Here is a 16,668-nt window from a genome sequence, read left to right as displayed (position 1 = left end):
CCGCGAAATATTCAGTTATTAAATTGTAACAAGTAAAATATATTTGTATCGAACAGAAAAAACTGCTTTGAGTCAAAAATAGTATAAAAATCCTTATAACCTTATGAAAATAAATCGCAGTTTAGAGGTATGAAGAAAAAGCTCCTCTTATACTGAAAACCTTGACAGCGACATGTACATGCCGAAATGCAGTGCAAAAATTTCGTAGTGGCATGAAAAAGTCTAGAAAGAAGCCACAAAAAATGTTTGTAACGAAAAGTGAATAAATAAATAAATAGAAATATATCACACAAAAGCCGATTTCTGTACACTTCATAAAAATCTACTGTATTCACTTCTTGCAGACTTGTTAAACACAAAGTAGTAACTAATATGTTCTACGATTAATGATTGTACTGACATTAGCGACAAGAGCCAGATTTAAATATAGAAATTTTACCCGACAACTGAAAAAAACTTGTTTTTCTGCATTCTGGTTTTCATTTTAGAATTCAACCAATCCACAAACCAAGTGTGTAGCGCGAAATTTGCTTTGGTGGGTAGGGGGGGTTTTTCTTGTCAAAAATTGTTGATTTTTTGAAAATGCTAAAATTTATTAAGAGTTTGATCAATTATTGCAAATTCAGAAACACAAGTAGTTTAAGGCTCAAGTTACCTCAAGGCTTGGTAGTGTGCGTAAGAAAAATTGTGTTCAGCTTTGCGACCAGATTATCCATTTAAACCTTTCCAAAACTCTAAAAGAAGAATATCAGTCGATTTATTAGATCACCACGATTCAATTTATGCAAAATACCTGCTGGAAAAACTATCGGCTTAGCTGAATGGTGCTTTTGAAAAAGTGGCTATGGTTTTTTCATTGCGCAGTTGTGTTGCGTACCCCAGTACGGTGTGGTAGTGTGACAAAAAATCATAGCCACTTTTTCAAAAGCACCATTTAACGAAACCGATAGTTTTTCCAGCAGCTATTTTGTATGATTTGAATCGTTGTGATCTAATAAATCGGCTGATATTGTTCTTTTGGAGTTTTGAAAAGGTTTAAATGGATAATCCGGTGGCAAAGCTGAACACAATTTTTCCTACCCATACTACCCAGCGTTCAAATCTAACACATGCTCAAAAAAGGTAACTTGAACCTTAATAGATGCCATTCCAGCCTACAAACAAGGTGAACCAATAGGGAACAGTTAAAACCTTCATTATTATCTTGAATAATATGACAATGAAGTCAAAGAATGTGGACTATTAAAGTCGTACAAATGCTCAAAAACTTTTCACCAGTCAAGATCACATAATTTCGAAATCATCAATGCTGAAGGTTTAACATCTTCTAAGAAGTTTTACAATAGAAAACAGCACATCTGTTGATATACAAATTCGTGTGATTAATTCTCATAGAAGTAATTGTGGAGAATTAACTCTTCAAAAATAGTAAAAGACTTGGTGCCTTCAGCAAAGTTGTTGATAATATCATTTTTTAACAATTTTGTTGAAAATCTGAAGAAGGCTACATGAATGCAGCATATCGAGTTATAAAACAATATTTAGGAAATTTTTTAAAGCCAGTTCTCTTCAATATGACTTTTTTGTAAATTTCAGAGACCTTCAAGGCAATTGTAAATTTTATTGTTTATAAACCGCAAAAGAGATTTATCAAATACAGTAATATCAAAATAACTTGTTTCAAAGGTTTGTTTTACATATAGTATACTATATTTCTAGACCCTGTTCACTTTGATAAAATTCAGTCTTCAGCTCAGCAACGCCATCGAACGTGTTCACATAGAACTAATCATCTACCCATTTCACACACTTACACTACTATAGAGTATCACAAAGCGCGCGCATATGTGAGAGCTGTAATTTTTTTTTCGTCGCTCCAATGCACACAGCGCGTTTGTGAATATCATTCTGTTCGCACCGACATGAGAGCGAAGAGAACGGTAGATAAAAGCTGTACGCACACGAGGCGACAGGACACACGCCACAAAATATTCACTATGAATTTTGTTCTACCTATTCCAACGCGGCAACAGCAACAGCGTTGGAGTAGGTAGAACAAAATCCATAGTGAATATTTTTTGTGGCGTGTGTCCTGTCGTCTCGTGAGCGAACAGCTAAAACGACATCATCAAAGAGAAAGGAGCACACCCTTCTGAAGCGCATTAGCTAAGCGGTAAAGAATGACGGGTAGCAACTGGAAAAAGTATACTGAAAGAGTCTGTTTGAAAAATATTTTTCGATTCTCGTTTTCATTCTGCGGCTACCAATACAGATTAGAGAGATCTATAGCCGAGTCCATAACTGAGTCAGTCTGCCGGGACTCTCATTATTTTTTTTAATCATGAAATGTTCGGTCAGTTCCTAAAAGATCTGCACGCCGAAATCTTTCCTATTCCCTTGAAACCAATATTATATGCTGCCTCCAAAATCTGTAGCGCTTTAATAGTAACTGGTTGGCTTTTTTGGATTTAATTTCCGTTGTAAATGTTCACTATAAACGATATGCTCGCATATTTCATGAACGATAGAAAAAAGTTCTCCAAACGAAAATTATAATCTTTCCGAATTCAGTTTCGATCAAGTACAAAAGGATTTCAGTGGTTTTCCTATTGATCATTTCATTCCACTAGCCATTCTGCTCACTCTCATTCATGAAAAGAACTACTTTTCCGAAGGCATCTGACATGCTCGCGCAAGTGCACGCTGAAAGAAATTTGTGCAAGTGCGTTCTGCTGGTTCAATGAGAACTCGAAAGATGGTGTTGGAATCACTAAGATGATGTTGACGAAGGTTTCTAGAGAAAATTTACAATAGGACGTAAGTAACAATGAGAGATTCTCTTTGGGGTCTTTCTCTTCTGTTCATTACTCGGCCATTTCAACATTTACTACTCTAGTCTTTGCATAATATTGTAGTTAAAACTGTCGGCTTTCGATATGTACTGGAAAATTAGTGCAAAGTGTTGTAGTGACGTTGTAATAAACGAAAGAGAAAGTAAACAAAGAGAGGCTCTCAATGTTACTTACGTCCTATTGAAAATTTTCTCTAGGTTTGTTCGTGTAATCTGACAATGGGATACAGTGACACAATCTCATTTTCGTACACCGCTATGTGGAATACTTATATGCATTTTACAAGTACAAATTAAGTTTACGAGACATTTTATATATGTAGAAACAGTTTACTAGACAGCATAGGAATGATACAATAATTATCTTTGCACTACAAATGCTCATTTTTTTTAAAAAATAATCATAATTCTAAAGATAGTCAAATATTCACGCAATCTCATATTCGTACAGTACACATATTTTTTCAAAAATCAATTGAAATTTCTATAATAAATATTCAATGTGCTAGTTTTTATTTGTAATTACAGTTTTCAATCGTATTGGAATGCTAACCACTAGTTTGTGTGCATTCAACTTAAATTTTATCCCATTCTCCTAAATAGTAGTTTCTAAGATCATTCTCATTATAATCCGGATAGTTTCGCACTTTTTATCCAAATACTCCCATTTATTTTTCTAATCAGTTAATAAACGGGGTCCACAGTGGAGAATCCATAACATTCAAACAATTATAAATTTACTCTAAACGCTTTTTGCACACCTTATGCTTTAGGTTCTTCTCCTGATCGAATTTCCAATATCCACCATTTCTTCGTAAAAGTACCATTTTATGGAAGCTTTGCTTTAAAATTTATTTTAAGATATTCATATTAAAATACACATTCTGATCCATCATTCCATCAATGAAGACCATATTTCTAGCACTAGTGGACATATAATACCCCATTCAAAAAAGTCCACTGTCTCTGCGCTTGGCTGCTGTTATAAGGCTTTTACATCCAGGTCCGAGTTCGATTTTCTCCACTTGAAACAACAGCCATTTGAGTCAAAGATGTTGAATTTGGACTCGTTGACAAAGTTTACAATCTTTGCAATATTGTTGTTGTTTAGTAAATAAAAAATCAATTCTTTGTTTTTCTCATTGATGAACAGTTTCTTGCTCAGAACACAGGCATTCTAATTGTCCGTTCTCCATACATTACGAGCCGTACCAGAGCAGACTTATACTTAAATGCTATGATTCAATTTTCCCAATTTTTTCTAATTAAAAATCGTTTATCCCTCATCGTAAATTGTTTACAGTTCAAGTTTTTCGCAATATATGCTCTACCATTCACCACATCAAAGCTGTTAACGACATTTTAAATAGTGGGACGCAACCTTTGAACAATTTCAAAGATTTCAGTGATTTACCTTCATTTTGGTGAGTAATAATTAGTTTTCCTCCCATAATGGCAGCTAGTTTACTTTTTTTAACCATTACGTTAACTTGAGGGAATTTTTTAAACTAGTGTAAAGGAAACTGTGCCAATGAACAGTTTTCTGTAATCATAAAATCTATTTTTCTAAGTAAAACAAAAAATAAAGAAATAACAGGTCTTAAAATTGACAAATTAAGTGACTTTTCAAAAGTGTACGAATATGAAATTGTGCCATTTTCACACCAAGTCATGATTTTTTATGTGTAGTGTACAGAAACTTGCACACTTTAGATTACAAATGATAAGAAAATGACAGATGATGATTCTACTATCACATTTGCAAAACAATACCTATATTAAATAGCGCAAACATTTATGAAATAATATTAAACATAAACACTAGAGGTGTACGAATATGAGATTGTGTCACTGTATCTTGTACTTTATCATCTTTGATATTTCTCTACACTGAACATATGGAGTATCCATGTCTTCAACAAAGTTGTTTAAAATTGCATTTTCGATAACTTTGCTAAGAACACCAAGTCTCGAGGTAAATTTGCTTAAAGATTAAATACTCTATAATTGTATTTTTTTGAAACACTTAAGAAGACTATAAGTAATAGTTGAAATACTAGTATCAGATTGAAGGCGAAAAGCAACTGTTTTTCATTATTATCATTGGAGTGGAATTAAACGGAAGCCATCTAACTTGAAGATTGTTTGTAAAATTCTTCAACAATACTTAACATCGAAATTTGACAGTTTCGAATGAATGTATGTGATCGTAGCCGTGTAAAAGTTATCGAGGATTTATTTTACTTTGCTTCACTATTCAAGCTCACAAATCAACAACGAGTGCTAGTACCTAGCACACAAAATTTTATTACGCCATTTAATTCAGCACTCAAACATACACCATTAATAGGGGGAGTGGGGATAGATGATCCACTTTTTTTGTTAATTGTTATATGTATTAGATCTTTTGCGATAAGATATTATATATGCATGAATATAAAAGAACACACATTGCTTTACTATACTGCCCATAATTGCCTGTCGGCCCCATGTTCTATGGCATTTCCTATCTACATGGAGGCAGGCAGTATATTCAATACTTAACAAACAAAAGTAACGTGTTATCAAAATTATATGCATTTTCGTTGAGTATGTCAAATGGAACCACACCAAAAAAAAAAATGATGTTCGCACGTAAAAATTAATGCTGAACGCGATAGTTGTGTTGGTTTTTCGATATATTTGTTTAAAAAAATACGATCATCAACACGAAACATACGCTTAGGGACACGATATGTCAGGCGTTTGGGAGCACAATAGTTCACTACCGAGCGTCTCACAGCTAAGCAACCAGGTGAACCGGAATGAACAACTTCAATTCCTCACTCTGGCGTCGAGGCGGATACCGAAGAAGTCATTTGCAAGTACAAAGCCTGACGCAGCTGCCGAAATAACATGTTTTTTCAACATTTCCTTTCGCGGTTCATGATTTTGCAAACCATTGGCCACTTCTCATTTTCTTACTTGAATGACGTCAATTCAAATTTTAAATAATCTGCAATATTAAGGTTGCACGGAGAATGCGCAAAATTCGTAAACGAAAAAAGCAGTTTTTTTCCACACCGTATGTCAGATCTTCATAAAAATCAATCAGCGTGTGTCGAATGTTGTTACAGTACTGCTGATTGATTTTTATGAAAATCTAACATACGGTGTGGAAAAAACTGCTTTTTTCGTTTGCGAATTTTGCGCATTCTCTGTGCAACCTTACTACTCTTCAAATAAATGTTGAACCGGTGATTTTCTAAGTGCTTACATTGTTTAATTTAATCTCAAATATAGTGACCTATCGTACCCACAGATTTTAAAAATGTCGAAAAAAGTACCTTCGCCTTATTATATTTAGCTTGAAAAATATTTAGCCAGGCATAAAATCATCATTGCCAAAACATCGCCAGATGTATAACCTTTTCAACAAGTGCTTGTTTGTCGAAATCAGTGAATACCATCGGACGAGCTCGCCGAGGAAAACTGCCGTAATTGACCCCACTCTACTCTACTATTAGAAGAAACAGCATTTTGATACGAACGTACGAGATAAGATGCACGTGCGCAGAGCAGCAAGGTCTGAGCCATGGCACGATAAAGGCTTGTACAAAAAGCAGGGCGGAACAAGCGCTTTTACCCGATTTTTTAAACTTGCATGTCTCTGTTGAATTATTCAATATATTATCGCGATTTAAAAAAATATTCTATAGATTAAAAAAAATATGATCCTCGACATTTGGTTGAAAACCATTGCATAAAAATTTTGGTATTTATATAGTTACCGATTGTTATACAAAAAAAATTCCCTTTTTCGCTTTCGAGATGGTCAATTTCCCTCAATGCAAATGTTGCTTTCAGGTTTTTGCAATTGCATGCACGGCTGATTCGTAATGATCAACAAAAGGGTCGCCGTTGCTAGGATAATGTTTGTATCCCAGCAAGTTTGTTTTTCGTGTGCCTTGATTCCAGACAAATCAATCAGCTTTTTTGTAGTTGATAATTTTGCTAAAAAACTCCAAAAGTGCAACTAAAAATAAAGCAATGGCTTCAGTAGGAGTAGGTGAGATCCTTAATTTAGAACCAGCTGCGATTATCGGTTTTGATGGTATGTTTAAGTGGTAATGGATATAAACCTGAATAGATGATAGTGTGTTCATTAAAAGGTCACGTCATTGCTGGGTTGCGGATCCATCCAGACGGAAGGCACCTCATCTTCCCACTGGGTAATGAAATCTCAATCTATGAACTGGAGACCAACAGGCAAACATTCTTACGAGGTCACACCAATACGATTTCAACTGTGGATATTTCACCAAGTGGTAAGATGGTCGCTTCCGGCCAAACAAACCATATGGGATTTAGGGCTTACGTGATCATTTGGGATTGGCAGAGTCGACAAGAGATATCCCGGTACGAGTTGCATCGGGTTAAGGTGCAGTCGTTGTGCTTCACGTGCAACGAGCAGTATCTTGTTAGTTTGGGCGGAAAGGACTGTGGATCGATCATTGTTTGGGATATTGAGCAGAAGTATGTGTTCTGAAATAATGAATGTTTTCTTTAGTTTTTTATGTAAATTTAACTTTTGTGTAACGTATAAATTAATGATAATAGTATGGCTATTTGTGGGACGATTGCAACCAAAGAAACGACAGGTGATGCGACAAAAGTTTGTGCGCTGAACAAGCGTTGGACCACTTTTGTCTCTGGAGGAGATCGTAAGTTTCAGTTTGACATCACTCGATTTAGTATTATATCCATTGTGAATTCTAGAGAATCTTCGCGTCTGGAACATTGACCCGGAAAAAAAGCGCTTAAACGTGCTGGATGTGGCTGTTGGTAAGTTAAGACGGGAATTCACGGGTATGCGGATTACGGATAACGATGACATTCTCTACGTTGGAACAATGAGCGGAGATGTCGTTAAAATTGGATTGAACGTCAGTTGTAGTCCTATGCAGGACAAGATTCCCATTTTGTTGGGTTGCTTCGGGAAGCACAATGCAAGAAAACCTGTCGGCAAAGATTGCGAAAAGTATCACTATGGTGTGCGTGATTTGTTAATCTTACGCGACGGTAAACTGATAATTGGAGCAGGAGATGGGACAATTGATATGGTTCAGGAGAGGAATGTTAACTTTAAAAATTATAATAGTCCCACATGGCCACAATTAACTTCGGTATATATTGCATTGCTTTTTCTTTAATTGATCATTGTTACGTGCTAATTATTTACACAACTTGTAGCTTCAATCCACTAAAGTCGGAGGAGTTATAACATCTCTCCAAATTGTGAACAACTGTACACTATTAATCGGTACAAACGGCTGCGAGATCTACTCACTTGAACTGAACAATCTCTGTTCTAGTCTGAGATTACTGAAGACTTGCCACACCAATGCAGTCTATGATATTGCCTTCCCTTAGTTAGTATACCCTACTAATACCTACCCGCAACTCAAACAATAAAACAAACTTTACTTTTAGCAACTTCTCCTTGGTGTTCGCCACATCGAGTCACGAATCGATTCGAATCTGGTCTACGTCACGCATGCAGGAACTTTTGCGCATTGTCGTTCCGAATTTCGCATCTTCCTCTATTGTGTTCGCCCGCGATGGAAAAAGTATCATCTCTGCTTGGAATGATGGAGTCATACGAGCATTCACTCCACTGACGGGAAAGCTAATCTATGCGATACCGAATGCCCACAACAAGGGTTGCTCGTCATTGGCGGTAACGAGCAATGGGAAAATTCTGGTCAGTGGTGGTATTGAGGGGCAGGTGCGAGTGTGGAAGATCGAACCGTTCGTGCAGAGCATGATCGGTGTGCTGAAAGAACACTACGGACCGATCGAATCCGTTCATATCAACAATTTCGATACCGAAGTGGTTTCCGCTTCTAGAGATGGATCGTGCGTGATTTGGGATTTGATTCGACTTACCCGGAAGCATGTCATCTTTGCTCACACGCAATTCATTGCGGCACAGTATTACCCGACGGGTGTACAGATATTGACTGCTGGGTCTGACAAGTTGATCGGCTACTGGGAAGCATTCGATGGCAGTTTGGTGCGGGAAGTGGAAGGATCCAAATCTGGACCAATAAATGCAATCGACATGAACATGACCGGTGAGCACTTTGTTTCGGCCGGAACGGATCAGATTGTTCGATTGTGGGATTATCAGCTAGGTGAGGAAGTGGCCGTCGGTATCGGCCATGCAAGTGCGATCACATCCGCGCGGTACAGTCCAAATGGTAAATTCTTAGTCACTGGTTCGACCGACGGAGGAATTTTCGTGTGGACAGTTCCGGAGGTAAGCATATTTTCATTCATATTTTACCTAGGGTAGTTCGGGAGAGATGTCGCACATATCTAAAAATCAGTCCTACATCAAAATTATCAAAGTAAACCATGATGAAATCGTTTTTTTTCAAATGCGACAAGTATCTAAAATACACTGAAATGGTTCTTGTCATGAAAAAAAAAAATGATCAAATTTCCACGAACATTTAAAAAACAAAGGTCAATTCGGGAGAGATATCGTAGGTGTGGGTCAGACATGGCACCGTGATCCCAAACTGAAAATGGTGAACAAAAGTATTTTAGCTCTCTTTGATGATTTCGTGGTAAGTTGTCTTCAGCTTGGTGCTATGAGGCTGGATTACGCCTATAAAATGGCTAGCGTCTTCACTTTTCTTAAGGGGGTATTCCTATTCTAGAAACAGTTTTATTCAATAATATAAAAATATTTTTTAATATCATTTCTATTTCTAGAAACAGTTTTATCCAATAATATAAAAATATATTGCACAATTTATTGTAGTGGTTTCCAGCCTGAAATCGCAGGTGCGAGGGAAGGGTCAATATTTCGGATAATTATTGGCACTCCGATGCTGTCATGATGTTCTTGTGAGTTGTCATGATGTTCTGGATGGATGGTTATCAAGAATAGTATTCATCGTAGACTCGTGAAGCAATGCCATATTGTAGATACAGGGAGAGGTTGACGAGATTCTACTGTGAATAAGAGGGGAAAATGTATTAAACTGGGACATCAATAGTTTTCAAAAAGATGTAGATAAGAAAAATGTATGGGTGCTCACGGCTTGCTAGGACGTCCCGGTCTGGGTGATCTACCTCGGGCCCGAAGGGAATCTATTAGTTTGGACCTGGCAACACAGTACTCTGCGCCAGAGTTAAAAATATTCAAATTCATGGAATGAAAATTGATCATTTTCAGCGGCATTCATTTTCAATATGCAGTTGCGCAGCTGAAAATGTCAAACGAACAAACTGCCCATTCATCCATGCAGATCGTCATTCGTCTCCGATTATTACACGAAGCGACCGTGCAGCAACGAGTCAAACGCATCAAAGTAGGCCCTGGCACAATGTAAGCGATGATGATTGTTGTTTCATATGCTTTACCGGCATTTAAAAACATTTTCCTAGATAATTAGTGAAATGAATATAGTGTACGATATTGAACTGAATGAATAACATGGATATTTGAATGAACATTTTTTCTATTCACCGCAAATCGCATCAGGTTCATTTTCAGCCGTCAAAAAAGAGCTTCGATTATTTTTAACTCTGCTCTGCCCACAGCCAAACAACAAACTCGATGTCGTGATAGCCGTTTTCACAAACACAATGATTACTGTCAGCAAGCCCTATACGGTAGAGATGCTCATCAAACGTGTAATGGCTGGACATGAGCATTGACATCATACGAATAAAGTCAAATGGTAAAATTCAACACAAAAAATCTCGAAAGTCTCGCCTACTATGTTGAAATAAAAAAATACGTGGTGAATATTTTTGAATACTTGAAAAAAATTGATCCGGACAAATAAAAAAATTGCTGCGAATTTTGCGCGGAATGCCCCATATATTACATTTTTATTATACACGACATTTCAACTATATACAAAAAAAGAAATCATTATTCGATGTCTAAAATTTTGTAAAAGAAAAAAACAGCCACGGTAACATTAAATTGAAAAAAGCTCCCAAAAAGTAATATTAAATTGAAAAAAGTCCCAAAAAGTCGACCTTTATAAAAAAAATTTCGAGGTAGCATAAAAACTCGACGTTTCATGCATTTTAAAGATGTTTGCCATAAAAAATACGAACTGAAAAAAATAGAGTTTCGGCTTGCATGGAAATTCCATATGTGACCGGACGGTTTAGTCTATATTTCCGGAACCATATAAGCGATCTGTACGAAATTTTACAGACAACTGTGGGGATATTATTATTGGGACTATGTGAAAATCGGCCCAACCATTTCCGAGAAACTGATGTGATTTTTTTAATATTAAAAGATGGTTGCTTTTTCCGGGCACTTCCGGAACCGTTTATGGTGGTCAATGTGATTAACGAAAGTTTGGTTGGCCGTCAGTGACCTAGAACTGCCAATTAAAGTTGTTTGAGAGAAATTTTAGCGAAATTTTGACCTTTTGCCTTTCTCATATAAAGAAAGGCTGTGCAATCACTCCAAAAATCGATTTTTCAACCGAGGCTCGGAGAGCCGAGTGTCATATCCCATTCGATTCAGTTCGTCGAGATCGCAAAATGTCTGTGTGTATGTAAGACACTATTGATTTTTTAGTTGATCGGACTTTCGGTTTCGGAGTTACGGATTGAAGAGTGCGGTCACACAGCAAATTGCTATATAAACTGGTAACCCTATGATGTCCGAATGACGTAATACAAATTCAAATACGTTCAACATTACTTGGATTGGCTAGTATAGATCAGTAATGACCAATCAAATAAAATACCAAAGCACCAGATATTCGAGAATGTTTAAGTCATACTTAGTTGCGTTTCAGCTTCGCCTCATCAGAAACCGACACTAACTTATTGTCGGAATAGATTAGCGCCGGCTTGACGCAAATCCCTTAAAACTAAAACACACTTTGTGTTTCAATCGAACGACTGATCAAACGTGATGTCCCGTTCGAGCAGAAGTTCTGTTTATGCCGATGAGACACAGTGAAGCCGAAACTTGTCTTGGCTTGGCAGGCCTATGCGAAAGCACTATGCTATATTTTACCCTAAGGAGGAAAATTTGGTAAAAGCCAAAATTTATCACTAGGGTGAAAATTTGTTGATAAAACCAATTTTTGCACTTGAGGGCAAAAATCCTTATTTCATACTCAGTTGCGTTTCGGCTTCGCCTCATCAGAAACCGACACTAACTTATTGTCGGAATAGATTAGCGCCGGCTTATAGCATAAAATATAGCATAATGTTTAAGTACTAATTTGCTATAATTAATTTTTCAGCAATACCAGATCAAAATGTCACCTACAGGTCAATGCATGGACGTCACAGATAGCATAACGAAGAAACAGTTAAGAGCGAAAAAGTCCAACGAAAACGTGCGCCAACTAGAATCGGCCCGATCAGATAGATCCAGCCAAATTGCAAAATGCCCGGATGTAGATCTCACTGCCCAACCAACGATCGATCCATGCGTGGACACGGCATCACTCGTTGATGACAATGAGCATCAAGAACTTTTGGAGACACGATCTGTTCACTCCCAGAAATCACAAATATTTTAGTGCTTTATATTTATATTGCTAACATTATAATTGTATTGTATTTCTATTTTATACCGAGTTTTTTCCTCAATAGAGAGCAAGGCTTTTAATTATAGATGTTATAGAAATGAGTTACTTTTGAGTATGTTGCCGATGAACTTGTTGATTTCGACTCGAGCGGTTTTCAGTTGGGGAAAATCATCATCTTTGGGTTCGTACATATTGGCACAGTGAGCGGTTCCTTTGATAAATATAGTGGGGATGTTGCTATCATTGCTATAGATTAGACCTAAGCGATGCCATGGATCGATGGAACCATGCACATATAACACGTTGGTAGTCAGAGGGTTCAACGCACCATAATTTGTGTTGGTTCGATATATGGCTCGTTTCAGTGTTTTTTCATCAAACTTTTCCCCATAAATGTCAACGCACTGACGAATAAAAAAATCTACTTGAAAACGATCTCCAAAAACCGAATCCGGTTGATTAGATGTTTGGTAAAAACCAAATTCGTTACAAGTTTGAAAAGTCCATTGACGGGCTGAAAATAGACGCTTCCGGTTATATTTTATAAAATTGCAAACAAGTAACTTACCTCCACTGGAAACCTCAGAGTCCCAAGATGTGTTTTGCATCTGCTTGACCGTTTTATCATACACATAATCCAAACATTTTGCACCGTCTTGTTTCATAACTAGTTCATTGACCGTTGCAAGTCGAGCAACGGGTGTTCCGATACTCTGGTTAGTCATAATGTCACATACCTGGTCAATGGTAATCTTTGCATGTGGACTGTTATCCTTGTTGTACTGAACAACGCCAGCAAAATTCGACGCTATTGCCTCGAAAAGACTTGCAATGTCCAATGAGTTTGAAATCGACTTCTCCACCGGATCACATAGCTTAAACTTATCATTCAAGCTCCGCTGGCCAATCATATGCTTCAACAATGTTTCTATTTGCGATATTGCAGTTCGAATATCAGAAACACACTGCGCTGAATATTCTTCGAGTGAATCGACTACCACTTTAAAGTACTCTTCGAAATCGATCTTGGCCAAAAGTGGTCCACTGCTGCTGATGGCACCATGAATCAGGTGCGGATACTTCTCCCTTAACCAGGCAGCCAAAGATCCCGGGTATGAACCTCCGAAAGCAATCCAAAGGTTTTGTTCATTCAATTCATACTTTTCATTCATAGCCTCAATGAAATAAGCTAAATCAGCAAGCGCTTGTTCCGAAGTGAGATAAGAAAGGTTTTTTGTAGCTAGATCCTTAGTAGGACGACTTTTACCATAAAAACGGTGCTCTAGTTGGAAACACAAAGCTCCATACTGCTTGGCATAATGAATCCAGGCTCCTTCATTCATCCAACGAGCGGTGGCCTCTCCTTCCCCTCCGATCATAAGGAACACCGGTCCATTACCGATGGACGAATTGAAGAATTTATCGTTTACATAGTAGCGTTGTTTCCAGGTCACCGGATTGGTCGGATCGTTGTGATCCAACAGTTGTTCAAACCAGAGTGTTTGAACATTATGATCGAGTCCTTGAAACGACCACTGGCGACTTGGACCGTCAACGGAAAACTGTTTGCCCCGCCAAAATTTCCGTGTGCTTTCGACTGAATGGTGCACGGCCACTATAGCTAATATGATTAACGGTGCAAACAAAGCTCGATGGGACATTTTAACATTTATATACTCAATAACTTAATTATGAAAACGAGAAACACTATGCTTTTTGTAAATAGTTGAGAAAATGCGAAACTATGCACATTCAAAACGAACCAACTTTCAAGCCGATAACGCTGATTGTTGTGATTTGTGAATGATGACCTTTGTTCGAGATCATCATATCGAGACAAAACTTTCATTGAGGCCTAAGACGCAAGTACTGATTTGGGTCACTTAAAGAATAAAATTTCTCCTTTTATTTTATAAACCGATAGAGCTCATCTTTCTAAAATTTAGATATATTATATGTCCAACTTTTAAAACTTCAGAATGATTTTCAATTGATTTTATAAAAAAATGTAAACTCGTCCGCGTTTGTCTCTATCGATCTTCCTTGACAGTAAATTTAGCCACAGGGGCATTGGCATTTATCCCAGCCAGCCCATAGTAAGCATTGCATATAATGTACACACAGAATTTTATTTATGCATCGATAGCATACTTTTCTCACGTATATGGCACCCCTATCCCATTTGTATTGAACTGACATAAGTCAACATCTCAGCGGTCACACAAATTATGGGCCCCACTGACAGTTCAAATTGTTCTGCTCGTTTTGCTCGAAGCTCGACCTTCACTATTCAGACACGGCACGGCATGCCTCAATCATTAGATGTTTGTTAAAAAGTTTAAATATTGCACCGCCAATTGATGAAAAATGTTATTTTTGACATGTCGGTGAATAACAAAAACTCCACCATGATTCACCAACAAATTAAACGAACTCGAGTATCACAAAATTGTGTCGAATGAAATTGACGACGCGACGTTTTAGATGTTGGCATAGAAATCATGGCGGCGTAGCAGATACCTGACTTTTCTATTTGCTTCTCGTTTTTGCTGTAAATTGTATGCTTTGGACATATTCGGTCTATCCACTCATTGCCAGAATAGAAATGTACAATAACAAAATCATGATTTTCACTGTGACAGTACAGTAACTTTACATTAATTTACAGTAAGTAGCACCTATATAAATCATAAGATTACCTTATGAAACGACATTTATTTTATCAAATCGGTTTGCTATGATTCCATTTTCCATAAGGCATCTTTAGATTGTCATAAGGCAATATTATAAATTTCTCTTATGTTTATGAGAATCATAAGAAGCTCGTATGATATTCAAAGGACTGACCAATGCAATACCTTATAAAATAATAAGATATTTCTAAATGTCGTATGTTTTCATATAAATCTTATGAAAACATAGTTTTGTTACTTTTCCATGCATCATAAGATAAATCTTATGAATTTCGCTATGGGGCCATGCATAAATGACGTAGCATTTTGGGGGGTAGGGAGGGTATACCAAATTTGTGACGAAGTGTGACGAGGGGGAGGGTAGGGTCAGAAGTTGTGCGACGTAGCATTAAGTTTAAAACCCATTGTTTAGAGAAAACAATTTAATGATCCTCCATTCCCAAGAGAAATGAATTTAACTTCAAACAAGTTACTTTTGATGCGTTTTTTCATGAGGTAAATTTTACGATTCGCGGAATTACAAGATCGCAAAAATACGAAAAGATTTTGCATGCGGATTTAACTTGCTACACTGCCGCTATAAGCATAACTGTCCCATGATCTATGGGATTCCCTATATACATGGGGCAATTATGCGTAGAGAGGCAGTACATTAGTTAGCTAATATTGCCAACTAGTAGACTTAGTTTGGAAGCTGAATTAAATTTTCACTTCGAATTCAACCAAGCAAAATTTAGTAATTTGGATGAACGAATGGTTCTTAGAATCATTGGCAGCTGCACGATTGTGAACTGAGAAAACTTGTCTTCATGCTCCCCTTGAAATAAAAAATTCAAAACAAAACTTTCAACACTATATTTGTCATGAAATGGGCTTATTTTGCACGCAATTTGCTGTTATAATGAAAATGTTGATATAAGTCGTCAAACATTTTGAAAGGACATGTATTTAAAATAATTTAAAAACATATGTAATTTTTTTTCATCTCTCGGGCGCTTTGCATTTGACGAGGGGGAGGGGGTAGGTAAATGCTACGTTTTTTACGAGGGGGAGGTTAGAATTTTGTGACCAAATGCTACGAGGGGGGAGGGAGGGGTCAAAAATCGCCGAAAAAAAGCTACGTCATTTGTGTACGCCCCCTTCGTTTTGCCTGGGTGTACACTACAAAAACCATAAACTTTAACGTTTCTACAGTAAGATTCAATGTAAAATCAACTTTTACAGTAAAAAAGGGGGTGGTTATGTATCCCAACATTAAAAAAATCGATTTTTCTCGAAAACAGTTAAATTTAATGTGAATTTACTGTATCAGTTTTTTTGCTGAACAGTAAAATTGATTGTTACATGAAATTTTGTAAATCTACTGCGAGAACTCTGCGTCGAACAATGTTGAAACAGTAATAACTGTAATATTTATTGTTTTATAATCGTTTGTAGGGCAAATGTTCTGGTAAAATTCTATCCAGGTGAATTCTTACTAAAAGTTTATGCATGAAAATACATTAAAATTACATCAGAATAAAAGAGACGAAAATACTAGCGAAAATAGATG

At 36.9% G+C, this 16,668-nt stretch overlaps 2 protein-coding genes across 2 annotated transcripts; one reads left to right on the top strand and one right to left on the bottom strand.

Moving 5' to 3' along the window:
* The first annotated feature begins 6,787 nt into the window (after positions 1 to 6,787).
* Positions 6,788 to 12,513, top strand: LOC131693977 (cilia- and flagella-associated protein 52-like). The gene is made up of 7 exons (XM_058982293.1): positions 6,788 to 6,944; positions 7,003 to 7,366; positions 7,451 to 7,554; positions 7,610 to 8,016; positions 8,084 to 8,262; positions 8,324 to 9,152; positions 12,133 to 12,513. Exons 1-7 carry the CDS (start codon positions 6,881 to 6,883, stop codon positions 12,412 to 12,414), a joined length of 2,229 nt encoding a protein of 742 aa, XP_058838276.1. The 5' UTR covers positions 6,788 to 6,880; the 3' UTR covers positions 12,415 to 12,513.
* LOC131693978 (putative serine protease F56F10.1) lies at positions 12,513 to 14,226 on the bottom strand. The gene is made up of 2 exons (XM_058982294.1): positions 12,992 to 14,226; positions 12,513 to 12,937 (listed from the first exon to the last, which is right to left on the bottom strand). Exons 1-2 carry the CDS (start codon positions 14,082 to 14,084, stop codon positions 12,513 to 12,515), a joined length of 1,518 nt encoding a protein of 505 aa, XP_058838277.1. The 5' UTR covers positions 14,085 to 14,226.
* Between the last annotated feature and the right edge of the window lie 2,442 nt (positions 14,227 to 16,668).

The sequence above is a fragment of the Topomyia yanbarensis genome, chromosome 3, assembly GCF_030247195.1.
Source record: "Topomyia yanbarensis strain Yona2022 chromosome 3, ASM3024719v1, whole genome shotgun sequence".
NCBI lineage: Eukaryota > Metazoa > Arthropoda > Insecta > Diptera > Culicidae > Topomyia > Topomyia yanbarensis.
The sequence above is the reverse complement of the archived record's forward strand: the minus strand, read 5'-3'. Positions and strand labels throughout refer to the sequence as shown.